The following is a 27,077-nucleotide window of genomic DNA, read 5'->3' as shown; positions in this document are numbered from 1 at the left end:
CCTCTGACACAAAGTACAATATTTCATATCATTACAGACTGGACAGTTTCAGTACAGTATTAACACTCATTTTCACATTTTTTTTGAACATTTTCATCCTGTGCAGCTTGTGCTGTTGTTTTTGCAAACATGATATGGTGCATAATGCAGCAGGAAGAAAAGATACTTTACCTTCATTTAATCAAAACATCATGAAAAGATGTAATAGGATGATAAAAACATATATATATATATATTTTTTTTGCTACTACGGCATTTGACACTTGCTACAGTTTGAGTTTGTTTTGCATATGTTTGTTAACAGGCATTTTGCTACTATTGAAATGAATATATTTAAGTATTGATTAAATGCATAGAAAGTGCAAGAAATTTGGCAAATGAAGAACGATTTGGCAATATAAGAAAATGAGGAGCTACATTATTCTGTAAGTGCAAGTTTCCATGTCATCAGTCATGTTTGAGTCACAGCACCAATCCTCTGTTAATATTAAGTTTGATATTTAGGGATAATGCTAACTGGCTCCATCCACTAAACGTATAAGTATGCTAACGTTTAAAACGATTAGCATAAACCACAGTGAACCTGATAAATATTGAAAACCTTATATCTCCAAGTGATTTTAAATATAACATGCTCATCTATGAGAGGTCCTTTTACATGCAGGCAAAAATATTACCAGCAAAGTTGTTGCATTAAAAATCGTGCTTGAAGCAGATAAAATAAAAGCCATGTTTCAGAGGAACGAAATTCTCGCCAATATGTGTATTTTTTTCAGTGATATGTTCTTTAAATGACATGCAAATTGATCACAATAAAAATCATACTCTGTGTAAAACTTTTTGGTTAAAATGGCTACTAAACACCAAAATTTTAGGACAATGTTGTAGGTATAAACATGACAATTTTTGGCTACAATCCTGAAAAAGTGGCCATTTTGGTGATATAAGGTTTTCACCTGAGCAGTGATTATGTGCCAAAAGAACTTCTTTACTATCTATAATGAATTGTGTCTGAATTTTTGTCTGTTTTTCAAAACCAGTTAGCATTGTAGGTTTAGGTAACTCGTCTCTAAGGCCCCATTTACACTTATCATCACAAGTATCTTGTGTCCGGATAAAATCCAGATTAGAGCTAATGCTTCCATTTGATCTCCGTTGGCCAGATCACAAATCTGATTACAATCCGTCTTGTTTTCCCCCGGCTGCATGAACATTAGGGTCAGCTCTACTCCGGTCCAGACAGTGGTAATAATGCTCCTGAGGCTGTTTGGTTAAATGTAAATGGGGTCTAATTTACCACAGATTTAGTTTCTTTGACCTGTAGTTGATAAAAATCCACAGATGTCCGTTAATCAGTGACTGATGTGTTCTGTTATTAATTTATAATAAATAAATATCTCTGCACACAGTAGAGATCAATCAGAAGTCACCTTCACCTTTAGCAGCTAAGTAAAACCACAGTTGTTGAGTCATGAGGAAAATAAAGTGTTAGCATGTTACAACTAGCTGTTAACATGCTCACGTTTAGCATGTAGCATTTAGCCTTTCTAACATGTCACAGTTAGCATGTAGACATGTTAATGTTTAGCATGTGTTGCTTATTGCGTTAGCTTGCTATTAGCGCTGGGTATCGAACCTCAATACTGTTTTGGTAGTGACTGAAATGGGTCTGTAGTATCAAAAACAAGTACTAGAAATATAGCAAATCTCGCAGATTTTTAGTCTTGTTTACTTATTATTTCATCAGATATTTATTGATTTAAATCATAAGGCAATTTTTGTCTTATTTTCTTTTGTACAAAGTAAAGTACAGTTGTTTTGTGTTAGGAGAAAGTTAAACAGTGATGAATTTGAGAACTTAAATAAAATATTATATTATTATATTCAAATATAATTTTGAAGAAAACATGTTTATATTCCTGAAAGTATGGTATTGAAAAATGTATTAATTTTGTATTAGTACCAAAACTCAGTTATCATATCAACCTTGGTATTGAAAATTTTCAAATGACACCCAACCCTTGCTATCAAGCTAACGTTGGCATGTTAGTAACATAATGCATTGAAAATTTTAAGATGGCAAACTGCAAATGGGACTTCTGATTGACCACCAGTGTTTACATCAATAATCACAGACTGTCTTCATCCTTCTAACAGTGGTTTTACCCTCCATGTTTTAATCTACCAGCCCTCCACCTCCACCACAAAGGGCTCTTTGACGGGGATCCGGCCGCTGTTGACGATGACACACTCGGTGTACGGCAGGTTCCTGTCGTTGGTGTCCTGAAGCTCGATGGTGTGAACCACAGCCTGCCGGAGGAGATGGACGGAGGAGAGTCAGAAATACTCAACACACAGTAAGTACATTTACTCAAGTACTGTCTTTAGAACAACTTTGAGGTACTTGTACTTCATTTGAGTATTTCCATGTGATGCTACTTTCTACATTTCAGAGGGAAATATTGTACTTTCTACTCCACTACATTTATTTGACAGCTTTAGTTACTTTTCAGATGAAGATTTGACACAATGGATAATATAACAAGCTTTTAAAATACAACACATTGTTAAAGATGAAACCAGTGGTTTCCAACCTTTTTGTCTTTTGACGTCTTACAAAAAGCAGTGTGTAGTCGGGGTCACATTTCACATGTCTATGAGTTGTTAACAGCTCCACCAAATAGTGATTTTTCCCTCTAAACTTCTCACATGCTTTCATTTCAATAAATGTTCAAATGATCCAATATTTCAGCAAAAATCAAAGATTAGAGAAAAAGTCCAAAAACTGAAAACAGATTTGTGTATCAGAACTTTGTTTTTTCTTCTTTTCTCTCCTGTTAATCACGCTTCGTCGCTTGTTTTGTTGCTTGTTGCTACATCAACCATCAGTTATGAAGCTTCATGTTCAAAATACATTATTATTGCTTTATCTTTGTTTAAATTAGGTATTCATTTTTACTGCCCAACACAGCAGTTAATACTGATTTGTGTTAAAAAAAAAAATCTCAAAAACACATTTAAGCTTTTCTGAAAGACTGCTGGCTATCAGCAGAGTAAACTCAGTGAAACAAAAGGTTAAAAGGAGGTGGGACTTATCCCATTCCCACCTTCCTCTACCTGTCCTGGACTACTTCCTGTGTGGGTGGAGCTCCTGAATCTATACAGGAAGCCAGCTCACCTGTGGTAAAACTTTCTGAACAAAGAAGCAGACAGGACTCATGTGGATGCACTTTTCCCTTGTAATAGTTTAGGCTGCCTGAATGAACTATAATTTTAGTTTGTTTGATAGCTTAAGAATAAATGTATCTATCTAGAAACTTTAAGTATTCTGGTAATAATAATCTACGACTTCAGTTCTCATATTTGTTTACGTCACAACAAACTTTATCAGTCAACTGACAGTTCGACTCACCATCCCGTCAAGGACTTTGCCGAAAACCACGTGTTTCCCGTCCAGCCACGGCGCTTTGGCAGCCAGGATGAAGAACTGCGACCCGTTGGTGTCCGGACCGGCGTTCGCCATACTCACCTGGTACACACACACACACACACACACACACACACACACACACACACACACATAGTCTACATGTCATACATCATAAAATCTATTTGACATAAAATCTACTTTTATTCTAAAAAGTAGAATAAAAGTAGAGAAACATAGAGGTGCAAAACATTGTGGCTCATTATACTTCATTAAAAGGTTAGACTTACAGGCGAGGGAATATAATATGTCAATGAAGGTCCTTACAAATAAAAACAAGCATGTATGTTTGTCAGAGTTGACATAATTAATCAATTACTTGATTAGTCAATCAACAGAAAATTAATCTGCAACTACTTTGATCATTGATTAATTGTTTAACATTAAACATTCATTGTTTCCAGCTTCTTTATGAAGTTTTGCTGCTTTTCTTTGTCACACATGGAAGTAAAATCTTTGAGTGTGAGACTGTATTCACCATCATCTGACTGATTATACAAACCAAATGATTAACCAATGTATCAAGAAAATAATCTACAGGTTAATCAATGATGAAAATAACTGTTAGTTGCAGCTCTAGTGTGTGTTCTCACCCAGCCTGCTCCCAGGTGCTTCAGTTTGAAGTTTTCATCTGTAAAGGTCGTTCCGTAGATGCTGTGACCTGCATGGAAAAAGAATTTGGTGACTTTCACGTGATGACAAAAAATCTAAAACCTCTAAAATACCGTCTGTCTTACATTCCATCACTGTATTTAGTGTAACAGATCTTTATTTCCTTCGTCTGTGTCAGAGGTCAATTACATTCAATCATGGAGGGCCAAATATTTTTGTTGGAGGGCCAGATTCGGCCCACGAGCTGCTATTTGCCTACAACTGGTCTATGTGAAGTTAACAAGAAAGTTGTGATACAAACCATAAATTATTACAAAGACAACTGAAAACTGAAAACAGAAGCTACCAAAGGTTTATCAGTCAAGAGTGGAAAAAAGTTTGAAGGAATGTGCTTCAGAACAGGAACAGAGTGGTTGGATGAGTTTCGGTGCTTTTTTCCCACCTCCAGTCCCGTCTCCAGCGGTGAAGTCTCCTCCCTGGATCATGAAGTCTTTGATGACTCTGTGGAACTTGGTGCCTTTGTAGCCGTAACCTTTCTGTAGAGACACACACACAGGAAACCTTTCATACGTCTGCATGAACACATGAAAACGAACACAAGACCAGTGAACGCTGACGACAGTGATTATAAAACGTGTGTCCATGTAGCCGTGGCAGCATCCTGGGGAGAACTTCATCACAACGCTTTCTGGATGAAGCGCGGTGGATGGGGTTTGTTTCTATGACAACAATATCCTGACAACATATTACCTTTCTGAAAAGTTCAGAGATTTTCAGCTGGAAACGTTGGTGCGGTGTTTTTTCTCTGGGTGGCCGCATGCAGCTGCATATGCTGTCAGACTTATGCTTACAAAATAATGACAGCAATCATTTTCAAATAAATTATCCAACATTTAATATACATAATCCCAGCTATTCTGCCATATTGATTACACGTGTTAGTGAAGCACATTATTATCTAGTGTTGTTTTAGTCATCTGATCACATTTCCTTTGTGAAATTCATCCTTTTTCGAGGACAGAAAGGGTTAATGCAAATATTTTAAACACTTTCTGATCAATTTCAAGCTGGAAATTATTCCCCTAATGGATTTTACTTCATGTAGTTTAGGAATTAAATATAGTTGCAGCATAAAATATGTGTAAAGTTGCAACAATACAGGAATATGAACAATAGAGCTGCAATGATTAGACTATAGAAACATATTCGGCAACTATTTTGATAACTGGTTAATCGTTTTGAGACATTTTTAACAAAAAAAAATCCAAATTCTCTGGTTCCAGCTTCTAAAATGTGAATATTTGCTGGTTTGTTTATTTTTATATGACAGTAAACTGAATATCTTTGGGTTGTGAACTGTTGTAGAACAGTGATCGACATTTTAGAACCAAATGACTGAATATTCAAGAAAATAATCAATATTCATATGTGAGGATTATATGTATTAAAGCAAACTTAAATAGCTTAAATAATGTGTGTTAATGACAGAATGTGTGTGTGTGTGTGTGTGTGTGTGTGTGTGTTTGTATACACCATAATCCTACCTCTCCGGTTGCCAGGGCGACAAAGTTATTGACAGTGAGAGGGACGACCTCTCCAAACAGGCCGATGACGATCCGCCCCACCTCGTGACCCGCCACCGTGATGTCGAAAAACACCTGGAGACACACACATACACGCGCACGCGCGCGCGCACACACACACACACACACACACACACACACACACACACTCAGGCTGTCAATCAATCAGTTTTTTTTTACTTCTTCTTGTTTCATGAGACTTTAAACTACATGTCAGAGGGAATTGTGCTTCAGTCTTTTGATACTTAACATCATTTTACTGCTAATATATATATTATTTAATGTAACAGTTTTCATGTCTACATTAATCACAAATTTAAACGTGACCACAATCCGTCACAGCAGAGATCCTTATATCTACTTATAAAAAGACAAATATGAGTCAGCGGGACGATGAACTTTACTGTGTGATTATGAAATACTGACACTGTAACGTTATAATATAGTATATAAAATAAGATACCAATATTCAGATGGTTCAATAATAACCAACCAAGCAACTCAAGGTCTACTAGCTTTTTCACTTTTCAACCATATCTAATGGTCTTCATCAGTGAATGAAGTGTAACTGATATACTGAACATCCAGCTGTTGTCATGTGACCAAAGTTCACGACTCACAGTATGAACCTGACGACAACTGAACTAAGGCTGCAACTAACGCTTATTTTCATTAATGATTGATCTGCTGATTACTTTCTGATTTATCTATAAAACGTTAGAAAATAGAGAAAAACACCTGTTGTCATTTCTTAAAGCTGACAAACGTCTCATTTTGTCTGATCAACAGTTCAAAGATATTCAGTTTCATATCAGACACAGAAGCTGCAACGATATAATAGTTGCAATTAATTTTCTGTCAATCGACTAATCGATGAATCGATTAATCACTGCGGCTCTAAACTGAACCGAATCTGCTGATGAAGACTGTGAGATTCAGTTGAAAACTTCATAATAAGCCAGTAAGTAGACCTTTTAGTAGACAACTTCGACTCCTGCAAACAAAAACATTTCGGGGCAAATTTCTTCCCACATTTCCTGACAACCCAAAAGTTATTTTATTATATTTAAAATATTATTAAGTGACTGTTACCATTATCTTCTTCATTAACACTTTTATTAACATATTCTCCGTTTAAAATCATTTGTTTTTACACTTAATGCTCAATAACTGAATGTGCAACCTTACAGTGCATAACTGGCTGTGTATTATTATAAATAAGTCTTGTTATACATTTAGGTCAGACCCTGTGTGTGTGTGTGTGTGTGTGTGTCCGTGCGCGCGCGTGCATGTGCATGAACGGCCTGCAGGCAAACACACTGCGCATTAACATCTGTAACATCTGGATGGACACGTGTACAGCTGTGTGCGTGCGTGTCAATCGTAAATATGGGATAAGTGTGTGTTTCCGTGTGTGTGTCCAGTCCCCCCCCCCCCCCCCCCCCCCCCCCCCTCGCCCCGCCGGGACCGGACACGTCGTCTCTTGTATGCGTGTGTGTGCGCGTGCCCGTGCTATTCATTATCCGCTCCGGCGCGCGCACAGCTGCTCGCCACGCAGAGATGCCGACGGCTCAAAGAGAGAAGACGCAGTTTTAGATGAATGCAAATGAATGCGGCAGATTTCATCATCATCATCACCCACCTTCTCTGTGACTTTCGGTCCCGTCCGTGACGCCGCGCCGGACACCGGCTGCAGGGAAGCGGCGGAGAGGAGGAGGAGAGCGGGAAGGATCGTCCGGAGCTCCATGTTGTACCGGAGAGAGCGGCGACAGGCCCCTGATGGGAGTAACGGAGAGGAGGAAGGAGAAATCACGGCGAGTCACAGCTGGGAGGCTGACCGGGAAACAGCGCTCCAAACACGGCTACATCACAAAACCACTCCCCCTCTGTGGGATGAGTCCGGATCAAAGACCCGCCCACTGAGAGGAGAGGAGAGGAGAGGAGAGGAGACACGAGAGAGGAGACACGAGAGAGGAGACACAAGAGAGGAGACACGAGAGAGGAGACACAAGAGAGGAGACATGAGAGAGGAGACGAAAGGAAACGAGAGGAAAGGAGACATGAGAGGAGACACTAGAAGAAAAGAAAGAAAAGATACTAACAGCTGTTTTTATTTAAAAAAAAAACAAATAAAATCTTATTTAAACATGTTATTTTATTAATCCATCTTCAAGCAGCTCATTAAAAAATTAAAATGAAACAACACACTTAAGAAAAAACTATATAAAACCTTTAAAACCACCAAACTTCTCACTGGAGAAAAAACAAACTCCCCACTGAAAATACCTGAAGTCAGAGGTGCCCAACCTGTGGTTTGAGACCCTCGGAGGGGGTCAGTGAAAGCGTCTGCGGGTAAATAAAGGTCACTACCTGTGTTTGTGTTGACCTTTAACCTCCTCATAGAAACAGTAACAGCAGCGTGTTTAATCATTTGTAGCAACAAGCAGAGCGTCACACCTGATGTTTCACCGGAGGAGGGGGGGGACGTTAACCATCACCGTGGAAACGCAGACATATGTTCTGTTTAATAATAAAAGTGATTTATGGAGACAGATGTGGTATTTGTCATTAGTAAGTTACAGCTTATTTCTGAATAAGTGAATATATGTTCGGTGTTGGAGAGCAGAGACATGTTTTATTGGTTCTCCACACATGTTAAACAGCAGCAGCTTCGTTTATGGTGGATTGAAAGTTCAGATGTTGTTACAAAAAAAAAAAAACAACCAGCATCAGCACATTATTTCTGTCAGACTGTGACCTGTTTGTGTTTGTGAAGAATAAATGTGTTCAAGGTGTGGAATTCACACATGTAAATGTCATTTCTGCTCGGTGTGTTAGATTTAATCTCAGCGTCCTGCAGCGTTCAAACAGCACAGCGGTTTTTAGTTTATATTTGATTATCTGCAGTAGATTTGTGAAAAAATATTGTCAAAGTTTTTTGATCTAAAATATAAACGTTTCTGCTGGAGGCCTGATTTGGCCCACGAGCCGCTGTTTGACTACCACTGCTGTATATTGTATGCAGTTAATAAGAAGTCTGGAACACAAAGCAGATGTTTTAATTCTGCTGCATCTACATGAGCATCAACAACAGCGCCTCCTGTCTGCTGGGAAGAACAATTACCTCAAACAAAACAATCCATCTTAACAATCCATTTAACAAAGGAAAAAATACATTAAAGGTTGATTATATATTGTTAAAATCTTTATAATAAAGGTGTTTATTTATCATATAGATATAGAATATAAAGGATTTCAAATGTAAATACACAAACGTGTGTTTTTGTCCAATAAATCAAAGCTCAAAAGAGGAAAAAAAATGATCCAGCAGCTCTGCACTGATTGACAAACAAATGCATTTTCCAGCATGCAGGAGATCAATAATCAGCTGCAGCAGTTTGTTTTTAACAATAAACCAGAGGCGTAATGAAGTCCACACAGCCGCGTGTTACAGCTTTTAAAACACTTTACTGCATTAAAAAACAGCCTCAGCTCAGCTTCAGCTGCAGGAAATAAAGCTGAAAAAGAGAATATAAGTCCCTGCTGAATACACGTCTATAGAGATGAATTATAATAGTCAGCCTGCCGTGACCTTAACACCACGGCCGACACACACACACACACACACACACACACACACACACACACACGCAGTTATCGGTCTCCTGTCAAAGCAGCCCATCCATTCGTCTTTTCTTCACGACATCCGCCGAATTAATTAAGCAGAAATGTAAACGTTTTAATTGAATGTCAAAGCAGGACCTTAACAACATGCTCCTATGTAAATGAAAGTGACACCTCTTTAAACCTATATATGTGTGTGTGTGTGTGTGTGTATATATATATATATACACACACACAGATATACAAGAGGCACCAAGGTTACAGGGCTGTTCATGTATTTATGTATGTGTATGTGTGTGTGTGTGTGTGTGTGTGTGTGTGCGCAAGCGTTTTTAATTGAATTACCGTCAGTTGTGTGCTAACTAACCCTTGTGGATTTAAACCAATAAGGTCTCATTTATCCCAGTGTGGAAATTGACCCTTTAAACCTCCTTAAATCTCCCCTGAAAGGCCCCATCAGTGGTTTATGAAGTACAAGTGTATTCAAATATATTGTATAATTATAAAGAATGACCATTAAATCAGCAGTTGTTTGTGTTTCTCATCTGATCATATTTATAAATGTTAGAAAAGGTTGGTGAGGTAAAGGATGTGTCCTTTTTTTTCTTATTGTGAACAAATCTCATGTTTGGATCCAAACCAACAATGAACTGATCTACTACTACTCTACTTATTCCTCCGTCATCACCCAAAAACTATTAAAAACACGTCAGTGAGTCACATCGCTGCGCTGGGCGACATGTTCCTTCATCATGAAGAGTTTGGTCGCGTCCTCGGAGAGTAGTTCTGTGTAAGACGGACGCCTTAGTAGCACAAAATAAAGAGGTTGTGATATGTAGCGCAACAAGCTAACGAAGCTGATAATAGAACCGTGTCCCTGCACATGCTCAGTAGCATCTGCCGTACACAGAACTACTCTCCAGAGAATGAAAACGTGATGCTGTTATTAGTCTTTGCAGCCGTTTCTAAACAAACTAACATAACCAAACTCTTCATGATGAAGGAACATGTCGCCCAGCGCAGCGATGTGACTCACTGACGTGTTTTTAGACAACAACAGAGGAATAAGATATATCAGGCTTTGATACACACACAATACTTTACTGTTCACAATAAGAAAAATACAGAAAATCAGCAGACTGATCCTTTAATTCAGCTCTTGACATTTAACTAGGTTGGTTTTAAGCTTTAGAAATGGAATAAAAACATCATCCACTCATTACAGGTGTGATGTTCGTTAAAACACTACTTCCCAGTATCAACACACATCAACACACTGGAAAAGACATTTTGGCACAAACGTCCACAGTTCAGCACATCTTAACTATTCCACTTACTCCTTATATATGCACTGATATTAATCTTTAAACTACTACCAGCTTTGGATCGTTTAAATCTGTTGTCAGTATTTTGAATGCTCCTCCTCTCTCGGTGTGAACAGCAGCGTTCTCACATGCAGGAATACACGGCTTTGCTAAATGAACCCTTGTTAATATTGTGTTTTTTTTTTTTCTTTTCCTGCAGCCGTCTAAATAATTAGCTTTTGTTGTAGAAAATGATGAATTTGGGCAGTTAATTTATTGATCGGCCAGCTTCTCCGATGTGCTTTGCTTTAGAAAGCCATTAATCAATGGATGAAAACACCTAATACTCCTCCTGCTCTGCTGTTTGTTTTCCTTTTTTCTTTTTTCTTTCTTTACGCCTTCTGTCTTTAACACACGATCCCTGACCAGACCACAGAGAAGAACTGTGATTATGGACTAATAATGATGAAAATGAAATAGAAAAATATGAGTTTATGCACATTTAGAACATGTAGAGAATTTATTTTTCATCAGTTTAGGAGAAAAAACTGAATTAAACAGCTCAAATGTATCAGTTAATATTATAATAGTCTAAAAAGTGTGACGTCAAGATGACTTTAGCAGTTAAAACTTGAATCTCTTCTCCTTGATGGGGCTCCAGGAGCCCAAATGAACATTAAAGCTGTTTTTTCTTGCTGTAATCATTCCTCCTGTTCATACTGACCATTAGAAGATCCCTTCATAATGACCTTACAATGTAAACCACAGTCCTCCTTCTGTACAATAATGTATTTAAAAGTATATGAAGCTTCAAATCAAGTAGATATCTTTCAATGTTTCAGTCTTTTTAGTGCCAAAGTCCCTCTTTTTGTTACTATACTTCCACCTGCAGCTCAACAGGGAAACACTGTCCGAGGAAACACAAAGAGGGAATTTGATGCTAAAAAGACTGTAAATGTGTCAGATATCCACTTGATATGACTAACTCAGACTGATGAAGCTGAATAGAAGCTTCACAGAGACTTTTAAATGACTGTGTGGACACACTGTGGATTTAACTTACACTGAAAGCACATTTGAAGGATCTTTTAATATCCAGTATGAACAGGAGGAATGATTACAGCGAGGAAAACCTCCACTTGACATTTTGAGCGCATATTTCCTCAAACGTGGACTCATCCTGTGTCACAGCTGATGAGTAATCTGACTCTCTGGTTCTGTTCATCTCCAGCTGATACATGTTGTCAGACTGAAGTCATTATTCCACATGTATGCTACAACATACAATACAATACAATAATGACTGGTGTAAACGCTGCTTTGATTCTGAATAAAGCTGCGTTTTTTTTTTTTCGTTATTTTTGGGGGAATCATATTTCTGTTGAACTGTTTCCTACTGAAAGTTTTATTCTTTTATCAAATAAAGTCTTTTTAACAAACAAATCAGACTGATTTCATTCAAACTAGTTCAGTTAATCTCATTTTTCTTCCTTCAACCAGGTTTCAGATGTTTTTTCTTTTTTTACAATATTTTTTATTGAGGTTTAAGGAAATAGTTATATAAGACAAATATGTGACTCTTGAGTAAATGTTAAATGTTTTTCTGATCGTGTAGGAGAACGATGTCACTGTTCAACACTCAGAGGCTTAAAAATCTTTAAATATTGTAAAAACATTTATGTGAACTGCAGGAAAAACTAACGCGGATAAAAACATGTAAATATGATGTTTAGTTTCATTTAGAATAAAAACCTTCCTGAAGCTCTATGATCACAATTCATATCTTTAGGTGTTTAACATGAACTTTATACATCCTGTAAAGACATTAAACACTATAAACACTTTGTGTAAAGAACCGTTCATCATTGTTTTCTGATGATGACAGAATAATGACTTCATGATCTTAAAGAGAAGAGATTAGAAAGACACAAAGCTGCACTGGAGATGAGTTCAATATCGTTTAATTACAAGGAGAATTTATTGAGAATCTTTCAATAAATGTCTTTAATGCCGAGAGCAGAAACAAAACATGAGATACAGTATTTATATATATATATATATATATATATTACTCTCCATAGATTACAGTTGTTTTATTTACTATAATACATCAGATCCAAATGAGAGACTGAAGTAAAAAGACATTTAAAAGTTGATTCTGGCAGCAGTTTGTATATAAAAAGAAAAAGATTTGATTTGACTTTATTTTAATTACTGTTTATTTGTATAGATGATGTCACATACTAAAGCATTTACAGCCTAAACTGTGCTTTTTAAAAATACACGAAACCCATAAATAAAATACATAAAACAGCACAAAACACAAACAATAAACAAAAAATGATACGATAAAAGTCTCTCATCACTCATCACTGTGACTCTATAAAACTGTTTTAATGTGAGTCGGAGAGTTTGAGATTCCTTTTTTTAACAGTCCCAGAGGGAAACTGCTGTGCAGTGTGTGCACACATTTAACACTCACTATAAAAATATACACAATAACAATCTTTGTGTAAAAAAAAAAAAAAAAGACTGAAAATGGGAAAGAAAGCACCAACTATAACACTCTCTGTGAGACTTTTATGTGCAGGTTTGTTGAAATATTTCTTTAAATCTGGTGTGAAGTGATTTAAAGTGACTTACTGTGATGCCAGAGATGTGAGTCTTATTTTCCGGGAACGACTAAAAGCTCATTCCTCAGAAAAAGACCATAAAGATTTCTAAAAAAGGAACTAAACATGTTTAAGTGGACCGAGGCCTTAATCGACTTCCTTAAATGTCAAAAACTGTCCTCGTTTTTTTTACGTCCACGCTGTCCTGAGACATCAAAGGACATTTTTTGATGTGAATGTCCTATGAGATTACGTTAAAAATCTGTTTGATTAGTGACAAATAAAGCTTGTTAGAGAAGCCGGGATTCAAACTACCAACCCTGTGATTCCCTCATTGGCTGTCGACGACCCTGAACGGGCGCTGCGGCCAATCAGACGGCCTGTTGTTGCTCCACATTCCTCGGCGCTGAAAAAGTCTCTTTAAGTCGACGAGAGTTCATTTTCAGACGCTTATGTTTGTGTTTTTGTTCGTTATCAATCCACCAGAGGTCCCGAGGATGACAAATGGGGCCTGTCAGAGCGACGCCAGTCATAACAACACACACACACACACACACACACACACACACACACACACACACACACACACACACACACATATACACACACAGTTTTCAGCCATTTAGCTGATGTTCTTATCCACAGCAGCTTACAATGACTGATGTACACACACATGTGTTTTATGCTTCACATGCCTGACGCTCTGTGTGTGTGTGTGTGTGTGTGTGTGTGTGTGTGTGTGTGTGTGTGTGCAGCAGACGGGTGGGAAAGCTTGGGGTCGGGGATAACAAGTCAGACCCAGAAAACACAATGAGCTCGGCTGTAATCTGTCTTATCTACACACACACACACACACACACACACACACACACACACAGGTTGGTCGGGAGGTTGAGGTGAGCTGACAGCAGGGCGACCACCTACAAGACCAGTAATAATAATAAATGTTGTAATAATGATAACTTTTATTGTAACACAGACAAACTGGTGCAAAGTTCACGCAGGAGATGAATTTATATATGATAGGATGTGATTTATTTATGGATTACAGTCACAAAAACAAAAATCTGAGGGATCAAAGTAAAAGCTTATTTCCAACATGAATGAATGAAGAGAAATAAGAAGAGACTCCGACAACGAATACAAACAATTTAAAACAACCTTCAGGTCTTTACGTCTCCTGACAGACGCCCTCTTGTGGTCGTGAAAGTGATGATCTGTTTCCTCAGTAGCGACGTTTAGTATCTAAATCAGTGTATTAAGTCACTGGATTTACTGGAACTTTGAGATGCCAGTTTGTGCGTAGTTATCGTAGCTTATTAGCTGTGTGTCATCATCCGGTTTTATTTACTTTATTTAACGTTTATTTGTTCGGGGACACGTATATACAGTGACATGAATTTACACCACAGCGTTTATAGCCTAAGCTAGTTTATAACGCGCGTCCCTTGATGGCCTTTTAAAATACATAAAACTCAACAGTAAAATAAAATAAATATGAAACTGCAAGACTCAACAACACATTTGCATTTTGGAAAATTTCAGTTTATTTCAACCGATGTCAGATTGGCTGGTTTTCCAGTTGGGCTACTTTTTATTTAAGTCGGCAGTTTTCAGTCAAATGTGATAATTTGGGCTACGTTTTGTACCAACTGGACAGTTTCCACCAACAAAAAGTTTGGCTATATTCCATTAATTATCGTGTTATTTATTGAGTTGTCATAATTTACGAGTTATGAAAAATGGCGTTCATGTAAAGCAGTCACTACAGGAAACTGAGATTTCGCAATTTCAATAATTAACGCAAATTCAAGAAATCTCCACAATGTTTGCGAGAGCTTGTTATTGTGCTGGACCAACTGTGGCTCTTCGTCTTGTGGTAACTTACGTCATCGCAGCTCATTCAGGTGGAAGATGGACAAATCTGCAAAATTTCTGCCATAAACCAAGCAAAACAATTCCCAAATGTTCCCAAATGAGGTTTACAGTCAGTTAGTCAGATGAAGTATCTTTATTTATGACGCACCTTTGGAGAGCAGAGACGTCACAAAGTGTTTCACACAGGAAATAAACATACATACAGACATAAAACACAATAAAAATAGAAACATCACACAGCGGTTAGTCTGAACAAATGGGTCTTGAACTACTTTTAAGTCCAAAGGGAGAGAGTTCAGTCTCCTGTAGATCCAAGTCTAGATCCTGATCAGAGGACCGTAGAGACCTGCAGCTGTCTGACCCTGCAGAGCTCTACAGGTGATCACAAGAACTTTGAATTGGAGTCTGAATTTGATGAGGAGCAGTGAAGAGCAACCAGAATCACATGAGAATATAAGTTGAATACAAGGTGACGCAAAGATGAACCAGTTGAACCAGTCGATTCGTCTACATGGACACGAATTTTCCATGTTTGTTTCGTGACACTCAGCACGACTTTCAAACTGATGCATTTCAACTGGAAGTGTCTTTGGTTCCTGCAGCACACTTAAATCACTGTTAAATAATAATGATGTTTTACGGTGTGGCGACGCCGTGGTTGAGGTCTGGTCGGGTTTAGGCACCAAAAACACTCAGTTAGGGTTAATGAAAGATCCTGGTTTGGGTTGAAATGATCGTTTGAAACGTTTGGTAGGTTTGATTGGAAGCAGGAAGTGAACAGTCTCCTGCAGTCCACTTCATGCAAGTAAGGATCTATCAATCCACTGTAGCTCTGGAGTCACATGGTCGAACCACGTATCTGCCCGTTTAAATTGGAGAACTCCAATATATCCAAAATGTTTGACTTGGTGCTTAATAAATCCAGATGTGCCTGAAAACCAAATAAATATGGATGCCATGTCAGCCAAAGGCGTTCAATGTAATTAAACCCAAGTGTCACTGATATGCTGCTTTATTTTCACTACAGTGTTTTAATCTTTACACGACCGACTCTGAACTTGTACAACCGTCTCATGTTGTTTGAAGACGTGAACGCTCACAAGTTGCCAACATGAGAATCTTTCCATCTCCACCATCTGTCCTTTATGAGTTTGGTGACAAGTGGGCGGGTTTTAAGCTTTGATTAGGCTTCTACTTCTTGTCAGTCTGGTCTGGCAACATCGCCTGATGTGAAATCAGCCCAATAACAGTCCAACCTAACAGACAGCAGGATGAAAGATGAGTATCCTGTGATAAATTCTCATTTTGTCCACTACAGCGTGTCATAGTGAAAGACAACAGACGCAGCATCTGGGACGTTTCACAACATACTGACAGAAAACTATAGAATATGATCTTCAGCTGATACAATATACTGTTGACGCTGTTGTCCAGTAGAACCAGAAGAATCTGTCCCAGCGACCATCTGGAAAAGACAAAAATATCACGTAATCTGATTTCAGCGTTATAGAGAGGAGGAGGATAGCGAACGGATGCGGTTGGACGTATAAATTGTCTGACTTTGACACCAGAGACGGTTGTTCTCGTCTTGTCTGCTGCGCTGGTTTCTTAGATCAGGACCGCCATCTTTCCTCTTACCTTAAACCAGGCGAGTTTCAGCAACCAAACCATAAAGACGGAGGTGGCAGATCAGAAAGCAGCCATAACTATTTTGTTGGGTCATTTAACTCAGATGAATTGTTGAGGTGCAACGATTGATCGACAGAACTGGCAACCATCTCGATAATCGAATAATCGTTTTTAAGCAAAAATACTAAAAATTTGCTGATTGCAGCTTCTGGAATTTGAGGATTTGAAGCTTTTCTACGTCTCACATGATAGAAAACTAAATATCTTTTAGATCAGATTAAACATGACATTTGATGACATCACCTTTAACTCTCATTTGTCTGATATTTTATAGACAAAACAATTAAACGTTTATTCACTAGTGTGAGACAGGACTCCATGAATAAATATGACTTACAGTCACTGCAGTAATTTTACATGCAAACCATTAAAATCACATTCAGAACACATTACAATCTGGACAATTTTATATTCTCTGCAGTTCTAGATAGAGAGACTATTAAAAGAGAAAGATTTTAATCTAAGAACATTTGTACTTCATGTCAATAAAGATCATCACAATTGAATTAAACTGAGTTGAATCTGGAGAAAAAAAAAGATAGTAAAGATGAGAGAGATGAAGGAGAGAAAAACAGAAAAGCCAAAGGATGAGAGAGGGAAGGAGAGAAAGAGGGGAAATAGTACGTGTGGATAAGAAGAGGGGGAGAGACTACAAGAGATAAGTGAGAGAGGAGGGAAGAGGGAAAGTGAATGGAAGAGGAGAGAGAGAGAGAGAGAGAGAGAGAGAGGGAGAGAGAGAGAGAGAGGCTCACGTAGCAGCTGCTCTGGTAGTTTTGGCTCCGGAGACGCGCAGGACGCAGCGAAACTGTCCCGGCTCCCCTCGATGGTTCACCGCAGCCCGGAGGAGGGACAAACCTTCCACCGCTGCCCGGAAATCAGCGCCCAGGAGCCGCACACACTCTGACAGCAGTAAGCTTTATCTGCTCTTCATCAGCTTTCACTTTTAAAAAAACAGAAAACAGGCACAACATCCCGGGAAACTCCGGGGGGGGGAGGAGGAAAAAAAACCCAGCGGAGCGTCCCCGCGTCTCTACCCGCCGACCGCTGCCTCTGCTCGGCCACGGACCGCACGCCGGACCGCTGATTGAGTTGGACTAACCAGGACCATCTATTTATCCCTTCAGTTGAAACTTTTATTCTCCTCCTGATTTACCTTTTGTAAACTTATCCAAAGCGTGTGTGTGCGTGCACTCTTTTATTGGCTCCGTTTGGTGCGTTTTGTTGGGGTTTTTTTTTTGCGCTTGGCGTGCGTAAAATCCGCGCTAAACAACCATCCGAGACCGAGACAGCGGAGCAGAGCAGCGCTGAAGCAGAGGGTCAACCAGGCTGAAGTCAGTTTATCCTGCCTTTTACTGGCTGTACACTTTACACACATTTATGTCTCAGAAAAGGCGTTTAACACTTTTTTTATTTGCACCGACAGACTTTATAATCCTCGTTGTTTTTAAAAAAAATAAAGAATGAGCAGAACATTTAAAATAAAAAAATAGTTTTGCATGTGAGAGCAGCAAAGAGACTCATGCAGGTTAAAAGATCATTAGATTAAACTGCAAATATCTTAAATTTCTGCTTGTTTTTGGTGACTTTGATGCCTTCATTCCTGTAATATTTGCTTTATTTTTCTGACATTTAAAGGAATAACAGGATGTAACTGGATATTTATTTATCAAATTCTACCAAAAAGACAGATGAAAGAATAGAAACCACCTTCATATACATCTCAAACAGAGATGGATAGAGAGAGAACTGTTTAAATTAAATTCATCTTCATGAAAGATAATGTTCAACTTTCTCTCCGGAAGAGTGAAATCTGTATTTTCTCTTAAAACAGTGAAGTTATCAGAATAAGATGAAGAAAGACCTCGTCTGTGAGCGTCTGACTCCTTTTATTTTGTAATTAAAACCACAAATATACATTTAGAATATAAAGTCTGCGTCTGCTTTTATCCTCATGAACTCTGATGAAACCGAAGACGTGAAAGAAAGAAAACCAGGTGGAATCAGACTCAGATAAACACTTCAAATCTAAATCCAACGAAGAAGAAGAAGAAATAAAAAAAAAAAGGATCAACTTACAGTCAGAGTGTCACTTTAAATAAGAAACACTGGATTTAAATTTGAACTCTGTGGCTCCACTTTACACTTTACACTCAATTTAAATATAATTTACAGTTTGAAATATTGAACATATTCATCATATCTGTGTGTTTAGATTTTTATATCATGAATTTAAAGTTAAAAAATAGAAAATTTCGAGTAGAAATCAGATCAGACTTCAGGTAAAAAATATCTGCGTCTCGTCTGGTGTTGATGTGAATTTGACAGAAACGTCATGTGATCGAATATGAAGCGACGAGGTTTTACGTGATCAAGTTTAAACACCTGAAGTGTGAAAATAAAATAAATGAGGAGCTGCTGGACTGATGAGGATCAGTTTCACACTTTTAAAGAGTCACTTAAAGGCAAAACTTCCAATTAGTCTCATTTAAACACCTGAAATGTGAGTTTAATGTGTGAATCCTGTGATTCATGTGAAGCGTTTCAGTGTGTTTGTGTCTTTTTTAAATGTGATAAATGTCTCATGTGAACCTGAAGTAGTGAACATCTTTTTAATGGGACTTGGCGTCTCAAACGTAAACCCACGTCGTGCCACATGTGTTTGAAGTGTGTTCTGTGTTTGGAGCTCAAACACATATTGAACAGATTTGAGGCTCCGTGTGTGTGTGTGTGTGTGTGTGTGTGTGTGTGTGTGTGTGTGTGTGTGTGTGTGTGTGTGTGTGTGTGTGTTGTGATGCTGATGATTGACACCTCGTCCTCTCTGATGTTTCCCTCCAGCAGCCGGCGGGCCGCAGCCATGCTGAAGCCGGGCGACCCGAGCGGCTCGGCCTTCCTGAAGGTGGACCCGTCCTACCTGCAGCACTGGCAGCAGCTCTTCCCTCAGGCGCAGCTGAAGGCTCCTCTGGCCCCGCCGCCTCCACCTGACCGCCTCTCCATCCCCGTGGACAGCCTGCGCCCGTCTCGCCTGCACAGCCACCTCCTGGCCTCCACGCACTGCACCTCCTCTTCTTCTTCTACATCCTCGTCCTCAGCGTCCTCTTCAGCAGCAGCGGCGGCTGCGGCGGCTGCGGCAGCGGCGGCGGCAGCAGCTCTCACCCCGTCCTCCTCCATCTCCATCTCCACCTCCGCAGGGCTCTCGCAGCTGCCCGTGCCCCAGCAGATCGCTCTCTTCGGGCAGGCGTTGGCCCCCGTGTGCGCCGGGCCTGGAGGACCAGGAGGAGGAGGAGGACCGGGAGGAGGAGGAGGAGGAGATCTGGTGGTGGTGGTCCCACCGGAGAACCAGCAGAGTCACAACCCGGCGGCGGGACTCCTCCATCAGGCCAAAGAGCAGAGCTGTGGGGGGGTGGGGGTGGTGTCGTCCAGCGTGAAGAGTGGCGGCGGAGGCGGCGAGGAGGGAGGCAAAGGAGCGACGGCGAGGTTCAAGCTGACGTCGGAGGAGCTGGACTACTACCTGTATGGACAGCAGAGGATGGAGATCATCCCGCTGAGCAACCACACAGGAGAACTCAACAACCGTACGTACACACACACACACACACACACACACACACACACTCTCACACACACACACACACACACACACACTCAGGTCAGTCACAGCTCGTGTTCACATGTGATGTTCTTATAATATTCCCAAAGGGTCAAAGTTCAAAGGGTCATAGATTGTGTCTGTGGTGACTTCTGACCTTGAGACACTTTTATTTTATTTTATTTATTTTTATAATATTATAATATTGCTTTAATATTCTTATAATAGTTCCCAGCAGTGATAATCAATAGTTTAATAAGTTCACTTCATCGTCGCTGCTTCGTGTTTATAAAATATTTCTGCAGGAACTCTGAGCGCTGCTGCTGAGTCGTGAGTTTATAGTGACTGTTTTTTTTTTGTGATTTATCGAACTATAATTAATCTGTTGTTGCATCATTAGTTTATTTATTAAATATCATGAGAAAATTCCTCATTATTTCTAGTATTTTATTCTAATATTCCCAAAGGGATTCACAGTAGTCTTCATTTATAAAGACTTTTATGTATATTTTTCTCACTGCATTTCTAAATATTTCATCAAGAATTTACAGTGTATTTAAAAATATTTCTATAATATATTTATAATCACAGAGTCAGAGATCAACTGCAGCTCAACGTTTATTTAAATCAATGATTATAAAATAAAGTAGGAGAGTTAATGATGATTTAAATAAATGATTCACACTTTTAAAGTCATTTTACATCAGTTTAAAGTGTGAAACCGTCTTTAAAAGGAACTTAATAAAAGTTTAATTTAGTTAATCATTTTTTTTTCAATTTATTCAGTTTATGAACATTTAAAAGTTTTTTTTATTAAATGAGTCTAATGTTGGATTTTATTGAGCTTCATTTAGAAAGATGAGATGTTACAGTTGGTTTGACAGCTGCTGTGTTGGACAGTAGCTGGAAGAGATAGAGGGGGGTGGAGGTCAGAGGTCAAAGGTCAACAGCCTGGCCGGGGTTCAAACCCTCAAACAGCAGCAGCAGCTCCGATTTAATATTAACCAGAGAGAGGATGGAAATACAACACGCTCACTTCAGTGTGTGTGTGTGTGTGTGTGTGTGTGTGTGTGTGTATGTGTGTGTGCGCGTGTGTGTGTGCGTGTGTGTGTGTGTGTGCGCGCGTTCTCTAATGATTAATCTCACTTAAACTCCAATCAAACCGATCGATTGATTGGATATTAGTTTGATTTCAGTGGAGTTTTTTCCTAAATTTAACAGAAAAAGAACAGAACACAGATTTGTTCTTTTTCTGTTCGTTTTTCTTTTTTAATCAAATTAAATTGATTTCAAACAAATGTTTTATCAGCTGCACCGCGCGCGCCTTTTCACTGTTTGTCTCCAGTAAACAACTTCATCCGCAAAACAAACCATAAAACGCGCGATAATTTAACTCTGAACCGGATGAATTTCCTTCATTATTTCATATCTGCTGTGACTCCGTGCGCGCGCGCGCGTGTGTGTGTGAGAGAGTCGGTGTTTTTACGCAACCTCTGCGTCAGATTGAGGAGATTTTAAAGAAGATAGCGGAGTGTGTGTGTGTGTGTGTGTGTGTGTGTGTGTGTGTGTGTGTGTGTGTGTGTGTGTGTGTGTGTCTTTTACGCATGACGGCGCACTGTCAATATCCATCCACACACACACACACACACACACACACACTAACCGCTCCGTGCAGATCAAAGTGAAGTCTCGCGCCTGTTTAAGTTTAAGTTTCAGCTGCAGGGAAACATCTTTATAATATGAATATTTTTTATTTACTTTCATCGAATCACATTTTATAAAACTTAAAAAAAAAAAAAACTCTTTTTAATCTCCGTAAAGAATCCGGATCATAAAATCCTCCTGAAACAGATTTTCATCCTGATGAAACAATAATCCAATAATATTGATGATCGTTATTCATTTAGTGCACATGCAGGGTCCGGCAGTCATCACGTGTGTATTAATTGTTTTAAAAGCAGATTATATTAATAATGTATTTGGAATATTACTTTAATTGTTCTGTAATGACTTTAAACACCTTTTTCTTTTCATGTTTCTAAAATAATTTGCGGTTCAACAGCTTTAAATTAACATGACGTTTTTTTATATAAAAATCTGTCATTTCTTTATAATATAATAGACATAATTATAAGAAGATAAACATGTTTCACGTGGAGCTACTGCTGTTGATAAAAGTGTTGATTTCCTTTAATATATGTACGATTATTCTGTCAGTCTGGACTTTTACGGTGATTTTGGTTTATAATGAACTTCAGGTTTATTTTTTTTTAATTTTGCATCAACAGGCCTGTAACATATTAATAATATTTAATTCATCAGCGGGTTTATAATAAGCTGCTTCTGTAACATCAGGTCGTCGAGTTGTGATTCTGACTTCCAGTTTCTTCTGGTTTCACGCGTTACAGCAGCGTGCGTGTGTGTGTGTGTGTGTGTGTGTGTGTGTGTGTGTGTCCTCGCTGTATATTCCGCGGTGATAAAACGGACCATCAGCAGTAATCTGCGTCGATACGCGCCGGCAGGGCCGATGAGGGATGGAGGGACAAGCAGGAATTAATTGCCGTATATAGTTTTGTGTTTGTGGAGAGAGAGAGAGAGAGAGAGAGAGAGAGAGAGAGAGAGAGAGAGAGAGAGAGAGAGGAAAAGGAAGAGAGAAAGTGAGGGAGAGAGGGAGGAGGGGAGGGGATCGATCCACCAGCCACCGGCCCGCTATTTATCATCCCAACACGGCCGTATTGAGGTCTCTGGGGGGTGAATGTGTGTGTATATGTGTGTGTGTGTGTGTGTGTGTGTGTGGGTGTAGATAGAGCAGTCACACACACACACACACCTCATGTGTCACTGTCCGACCTCGATTATTAATTACACTAATAATAATAATAGTAATGATAATAATAATGATAATAATAATAATACATCTTAATAATAAAATTGTTCATTTGAAAATATGAAATAGGTCGAAAAAGTCAAGTTTGTCATAATTTTTGTCTTTTTAATCTTTTACTTTAAAAATCTTAATATTAATAAGCAGAATATAAACATTGAAATGTTTTATATCACATGATGATGAAGCTATAAGCAGATAAATGTATAATGTTTGTCATCAGCTATAAATCTCCTATGAAGACATATTTTATATTATTATTATTATTTTACTATATGTTGTTATTAATTATAGCAACAAATATATGAATAAACACTTATATCTGCTTATATTCTAGTGTCTTATAAACACTTCATTTACTGTTTATGTACTGAAAGTACAGTTTTACCATATTTATTATAATTATCATCACTGTCATTTCTTTACTCTTTCATGTTAGACAATATTTTGACAACATAAGAGCCACTAAAAGAGTTCAGCTTCTACATTTCAGGAAATACATTTTTCTGCAGATGCTATCATCTTGATATAATTGTGTCTTTGTGGTCGTATTCATGACATAAAGAGGGATTAACACCACAGTCACACAGAAAACACATCGTTTTAATATTTTTTAGACTAAAAATCTTCAAATGTGACTAATTTATTTAAAAAGCAGTTAGGAACTCATTTTACTTGGATTTTAAAGCCATTTAAAGGAAATGTGTATATAAATAAAATGAACTTGACTTTCAGACTAGAGAAGGTTTTAAAACTACACTGTGGATCATGTTGCTGGGAGATACAATGAAATTAACATTTAAAACAGTTAGATGAATAAATAAAAATGTCTTTTTTCATGAATTTTATTTTTCAAAAGGCTCCTCCAGTGATTTAATGTTGCATTTCCATAAAGTTGGACGAGGCTGAGATATCCTTTTATTGTCTGGAATGAGTCAAACTCCCCAAAAAAACACACTGAGTCCTACATTTCCCATAATGCAGCTTGATACTGTAGAAACATCCACATAGTTATATTTTAACTACACACCTCCAGTGTTTTCTGTTATAAATCCGTCTGTACTGTCCAATAAAAACCAAGATAACCCCGATGACATCACCGCGACATCATCAGGGTTGTTTTCTCACACTTGACACAGCCGATCCATCATACAGCCGTACATACATCGTACTAAACAGAGCTTAAAATACTGAAGAGTTTGGTGGGAGACGAGGCAGGTGGGTGGAGTCGCTGAGGGGATTTGAACCTCATGACCTCGGTAAACACATACAGCTCTGAATAAAACCGCAGTTTTGTCCAGTTTTAATCTGAGTATTAACAGAGTTGTCAATCAGTTTGGAAGCGATCGCAGCTTCAGATCTTGTGGTTTGAATGGAGCTCACTTTTGTTTACATCTGGATCACAAATTCAGATTCTCACATAATCAATTCCACCTTATTTAAACTGATATTTTTCATCCGCAGCCTGTAAGAATAACTCAACCCATTACAGCCTTGGAATAAAACTGACATGAGTGATAATAAAAAACCTATAAAAAAAAAAACAAAACTGGAAACTTTTGTTCATGAGAATAAACCTTCAAATTATGACAAATATAAAAGGAGACGTGTTATTTTTTTCCACAATTATAAAGTGAAATAACCTAAAAAAATAAAACTAAATCGACCCAAATTTAATCAAATATCATAGTTTTGTCTATTTTATTTTCAAGGGAATGGAGAGTTCAGAAATAAGGAGAAAACATAGAGTCTGGTGAAGTTTTATATTCAATAAATTTAGACGTGTTTTGATCTTGTAGAGAAATAAAACTTATGAGTAGAAGTTGCTGCACAGCTGGGATGTGTTCTGGTTTAGAAAAAGATCAATTCTTACGATTTACATCTGGATTTAATGTCAGCTGATAGTTTTATTGTGATTTAATAAAGTTGGACGAACACACACACACACACACACACACATACACATACACACACACACACACACACACACACACACACACACACACACACACACACACACACACACACACATACACATACAGAGGTGTGATCATCTGTTGGTTGGTTTTCAGTCTCTGATTGTTAGTAAAACAGCTTCTTACACATAAAACTTCCACATTTGACTCGTTCGCTGCTGTTTTCCAATTAATATTTTAACATGTTATAAATCTGAATACATTTTTTTGTCCTCTAGGGGCAAAAAAAAGACCTGATATATTATCAGCTTTTCAAACTGTTGCTTATTTCCACATCCAGCAGACAGACATAATTCATTCTGGAGTCGAGTTTGTCTTCACCTGGTGAATGTAGGTCCAACAATGTCTCTTTTAGATTTGTTTTCCTGAGGAAAAATATAAGTGCCTTATTTCTTTATAACAATCAATCTCAGAAGTTGAGAGTTTTCTAAGACACTTTTAAATTCTTTATCCATCTGAAATTAAATTGTTTTTTTTGGTCTGCTACAGCAGCATATCTGCTCAATAAATCACTCGCCCTGTTTTCTCCTTTTGAGAAAAAAAAAATCAGAAACCAAAAAGGAGAAATTTATAAATTCTTTGATTTCATGATGGTGCCCCCTAGTTCTACATTATTTTGATTAAATACACCTTCATCATCTATTAATGTAGCTGCAGCCTTTATTTCAATACAGCAAATCAAATCTTTACATAAAGTGATAACGTGTCGTTTTATCACAGTCAAAGCAGACGGTCACACTGAGCCTGATTGCATCCTGCTCCGCAACACAACCTACATTAGCTTTCCTGCTAAAGTCTCCTTCTTATCTAACTCACAAACACGAACACGCGTCTTGTCCTGCAGCTTAGCTTGTTGAACGAGCCACCAAACAAACATTCACTGGGGAAAAGTGCACCGCTACATCGTAAATTTACTTCAGTACAGATTCCAGAGGTTGTGAATAAAGCTCTGTAAACAGAACCGTGTTCCCGCACATGCTCAGTGGTGTCTGCCTTACACAGAACTACTCTCCTGAGACTGAAAACGTGACCAAACATGTCACCCAGTGCAACAGTGTGGCTCGTTGACATGTTTTTAATAGTTTTTGGACAATAACGGCGATCTACGGCAAAGAGGAATAAGATATATCAGGCTTTGATACACACACAGTACTTGTATGTAGATCGATTCATTGTTTGGCTCTGCACATGAGCCTTATCCTTTTTGTTTAGAAAGGTTTGTAAAATGGATTTTAGCATAATCTCAGCCTTAAGGTGTTTTTGAGAAACGACTCTTTCACTGCTAGATGTTCCACTTTATTCACCAGCTAGTCTCTAATGTTGCTGTTTGCTGCCGGGCAGGTAGTGTTCAGTGGGTTTATCAGAGTTTGTTTGATGAAAAACAGCACAGTTAATGTACCAGAAAACCAGAATTAGGACCCAAAAGAGGCAAGAAAATTGATGATAACTCTCAGCTTTGTTCAGTGTGGGTTTATAACCTCTCTGTGTGGTCCGTCCTCATCTGGACTCACAGCTGTGTTGGAAACAAACGCGGAACAGCGATGGTCTTTATGAAGTGTGATGGTTTTGTTGTCCAGAAGTTTGTTACTGAACCTCGACCTTCTCGCTGTTTGACGGCAGCTCAGGAAATTACAGTTTTTTTTTTACTGTTAGAGTTATTGCTCCGGATTAGAGTCAGTGAAGAGTTTAATGTATAAATAAAAAGTGTCATATCAAACTCCTGCCCATTTAAAATAAAAAGTCTCAAGACATGAAATTTAAGGGGCATCAAGACTTTAAAATCAGCATGTTTTTAGGAGATAAAAATGTTTGAGGTCGAGGGTTTTTTTTCAGTCGTCAGCT

The 27,077-nt window shown here is 38.3% G+C and overlaps 1 protein-coding gene across 9 annotated transcripts in view; it reads left to right on the top strand.

Annotated features, from left to right (window-relative positions):
* Nucleotides 1-2,274: 2,274 nt before the first annotated feature.
* prdm6 (PR domain containing 6) overlaps nucleotides 2,275-27,077 on the top strand; it is a 127,150-nt gene continuing 102,347 nt past the window's right edge. For 8 of the 9 annotated variants that reach the window (XR_010924551.1, XR_010924546.1, XR_010924544.1 and 5 more), the window contains exons 1-3: nucleotides 2,275-2,357; nucleotides 3,392-3,532; nucleotides 19,625-20,361. Coding sequence is in view for 6 of the 9 variants with exons in the window: in XM_067573230.1 (XP_067429331.1) it covers nucleotides 2,323-2,357; nucleotides 3,392-3,532; nucleotides 19,625-20,361 (913 nt within the window). In the remaining 3 variants the exon portion in view is untranslated. Of the gene's footprint in view, nucleotides 2,358-3,391; nucleotides 3,533-17,299; nucleotides 17,699-19,624; nucleotides 20,362-27,077 lie in introns of those variants that run through there. The other variant, XM_067573246.1, reaches the window with a different exon arrangement.

Source organism: Thunnus thynnus, chromosome 2, assembly GCF_963924715.1.
Source record: "Thunnus thynnus chromosome 2, fThuThy2.1, whole genome shotgun sequence".
Classification (NCBI taxonomy): domain Eukaryota; kingdom Metazoa; phylum Chordata; class Actinopteri; order Scombriformes; family Scombridae; genus Thunnus; species Thunnus thynnus.
The sequence above is the reverse complement of the archived record's forward strand: the minus strand, read 5'-3'. Positions and strand labels throughout refer to the sequence as shown.